The sequence below is a fragment of the Penaeus chinensis genome, chromosome 19, assembly GCF_019202785.1.
Source record: "Penaeus chinensis breed Huanghai No. 1 chromosome 19, ASM1920278v2, whole genome shotgun sequence".
NCBI lineage: Eukaryota > Metazoa > Arthropoda > Malacostraca > Decapoda > Penaeidae > Penaeus > Penaeus chinensis.
Genome location: NC_061837.1, coordinates 2,587,002 through 2,589,923, shown reverse-complemented (window position 1 = coordinate 2,589,923; position 2,922 = coordinate 2,587,002). Strand labels below are relative to the sequence as shown.

The window sequence follows — 2,922 nt, the reverse complement described above, 5'->3', positions numbered from 1 at the left end:
ATATATATATATATATATATATATATATATATATATATGCATAACGGTGAACAAAGTAAGCGTATTCTAGGCATGAGGATGATCACTGGGCGTCATACGAAGAATCGTCTCTAACACAGCACTGGTAACTAGGGTTGCGTGAGGCAAGGGGGAGGAGGAGCTGGAGGAGGAAGGGGGGAGGGATGGAAGGAAGGAGGAAGGGAACGAACAGGAGCCAGAGGAGGGGGGTGGGGGGGTCAGAGGACTCTACAGCACCCGCCAGGGCCAGGCAGAACGCCCGAGTGGACCTCCTCCTCCGCACAGCCTCTGGGTGCAAGCGAATGGCTGTTCCTTCGAGCTTCCGTCGCCACGCGCGCTCCGGCCTCCTCGTCTTCCGGGGCACCGCCGTCTTCCACCCGCCCTGGCCTCCGCCCTGGCCTCCGCCCTGGCCTGCGTCCCGGCCTGCGTCCCGGCCTGCGTCCCGGCCTGCGCCCTCGCCCGCCGTGGCCCGCTACAGGACCACCAACGGTTCGTGCTAGTGGTCGAGGCGGCGCACCCGCACGCGCTGCTTGTAGTGGTACTCCTTGAGGTAGTTCTTGAGGGGCTTGGGCAGGCGGATGTTGTTGATGCCGTCGTAGGTGGTGGTGGAGCAGATGGCGGCGCGGCACAGGTGCTGCAGCGGGAACGGGAAGGTGCGCGCCAGCGGGTTCGTCAGCATGGGCTCGAAGAACATGCAGCACGACGGGTCCTTGTAGTGCTCGATGAGGCCGCACACGGTGTCGGAGGCGAACACGCCCGGGTCGTGCGAGTCGAAGCTGAACTTGTGGTTCCACTGCTCGATGCGCGCGTGCAGCGACCGCCCGTAGCGCCGGAACGACACGGAGAACAGGTACTCCTCCTGGGCGGAGTCGCGCAGCAGGAACGTGCCCTCGGGCCGGTTCTCCAGCAGGCGCTCGGCCTCGTAGCGATCCATCTTGCCCCAGTAGAAGGCGCAGTTCGTGATGCTCAGGAGGTCAGGTACAAGGCAGTGGATATAGTCGACCTGCGTGTGCACGGTGCGCTGCAGCAGCGAGCCGTCGCCCGCCAGCCGCCCCACCTGCTGCAGCAGCGTCTCCTCGCTCAGCGGCGCCGCCACGGAGCGCGGCCCGCCCAGCCCCAGCCGCAGCGACCGCTCCAGCAGCAGCTGCAGGTCCAGCATGGAGTTGTACGACAGCGGCAGCGACGTGGTCACGGCGCCCGCCTGCTGCAGCTGGAGGTGGTGCTGGTGCTGCAGCTGGAGGTGCGTCAGCGCCTGCTGCGTGGGCGTGAGCGCGCTGTGCACGGGCGTGAACCCGGGCGGCGGCTCCACGCCCTCGGCCATCTCGCGCGCGCGTTCCTGCCGCGCGCGCTCCTCCCAGTCCTCGATGGGGAAGGCGTCGGGGTTGAAGCGCGACAGGTCGATCACGGGCGTGGCGGCCGCGGCGCCCCCGGGGCTCCCGCCGCCGCCGCCGCCGCCGCCGCCGGCCGCAGCGGCGCCCGCGCTCGCCACGGTGGCCACGGACGGCTGCTCCTGCGCCGCCGGCAGACGGCCGTGCGAGTGCAGGTGGTGCGGCAGGTGGTGGTGGTGCGGCAGGTGGTGGTGGTGGCGCAGGTGCGCCTCGGGCTCGGGGCGGCGCAGCGACGGGCACATGCAGGCGCCGCAGCCGACGCCGGCGCTGGGACTGGGCGCCGCCTCGGGCTCGGGCTCCGACTTGGACGTCCGCAGGCGGCAGTTGAGGCGGAAGGTCCACGGCGCCTTCTTCTTCTTGGGCTGCTGCGGCAGGTCGCGCGTCGGCGTCTTGGTCTTGTGGCGGTGCCGCTTCGGGAAGGTCAGCGTCCGCAGGCGGCCGGCGCGCGGCGGCGAGGGGCGCGCATCCGCACCCACGCACTCCACCTCCACCTGCACCCGCACGCGGCACGACGAGCACCAGTGGCCGCAGCCGCCGCTCCCGCAGGCCCCGCCCGCCGCGCCCACGCACGCCTCGCCGGCGGACCCCGCGCCGCTGCCGGGGCGCGGGCCCAGCGGCGGCTCGGCGCAGAGGGCGCTCTCGCCGCTGCCGCCGGGGGCGAGCGCGGCGGCGGCGTCCAGCTGGTGCCGCAGGTGGTGGTGGTGGTGCGGCACGGCGCGCGGCGGCGTCACCACCACGGGGTGCGGCACGGGGTCGGGCGCCGCCGCCGTGCCGTAAATGGCCGCCGTCGACGTCAGGCCGCCGCCGCAGCTGCACGTGGTGGCGGCCGCGGCGGCGGGGCTGCCCGAGCCGCAGCAGCCGGCCAGCGTCTCCTGCGGCTGCAGCTGGTGGTGGCGCTCCTGCTGCTCGCGCTCCAGCTGGTCGCGCACGTCGCGCTGCTGCTGCTGGAGGTGCAGGCGCTGGCGGACCTGGTGCGGGCTGCGGGCGGGCTCGGGCAGGGGCTCCATGGCCCAGGGGGACGCCGGCCGCTGCGGCGGGGGCACGGGGTGCGGGTAGCTGGAGCCCTGGCCCATGGCGGCCGCGGGCGTGTCTTGGGCGTGGGTCAGGGCGTGCCCCCCCGCCGCATGCCCGCTGCTCTCGCCCGCCACCCTTACCACCTGCTCATGGCCGGGCACGTCGCGCCAAGCCACTCTCCTCGCGTCCTCGCTCGCGTCCACGCCAAGCGGCGCCGTCGTACGCACGCACGCACGCACGCTCGTCCGCTCGCCCGCGCACGCAGCCGCACGCACTCGCTCACGAGCTCATGCCACGGCGGGATTGCGCTCTCGGCTGCTCTCGGGGCGGGCGCAGGACCTCCGGGCCTGAGCGATGCTCCTTCGACGTCCTTCGAGGCCCAAGACTCGCTCGCTCGAAAACTTCCTCGCGGCTTTCCTCCTCTCGACGAACCCGCTCCGGTTCTTCGACTTTCTCTCGCTCAAGCCGGTCGCCGATCGAGAGACACGCCCGGCGGTTTCGG

At 71.9% G+C, this 2,922-nt stretch overlaps 1 protein-coding gene across 1 annotated transcript; it reads right to left on the bottom strand.

Annotated features, from left to right (window-relative positions):
• Positions 1-378: 378 nt before the first annotated feature.
• On the bottom strand, positions 379-2,627 carry LOC125035430. The gene has a single exon (XM_047627818.1). It carries the CDS (start codon positions 2,477-2,479, stop codon positions 515-517), a length of 1,965 nt encoding a protein of 654 aa, XP_047483774.1. The 5' UTR covers positions 2,480-2,627; the 3' UTR covers positions 379-514.
• Between the last annotated feature and the right edge of the window lie 295 nt (positions 2,628-2,922).

What these genes read in the sequence shown, in the direction of transcription:
- LOC125035430 (XM_047627818.1), bottom strand. Translation starts at nt 2,479, where the DNA reads ATGGGCCAGGGCTCCAGCTACCCGCACCCCGTGCCCCCGCCGCAGCGG.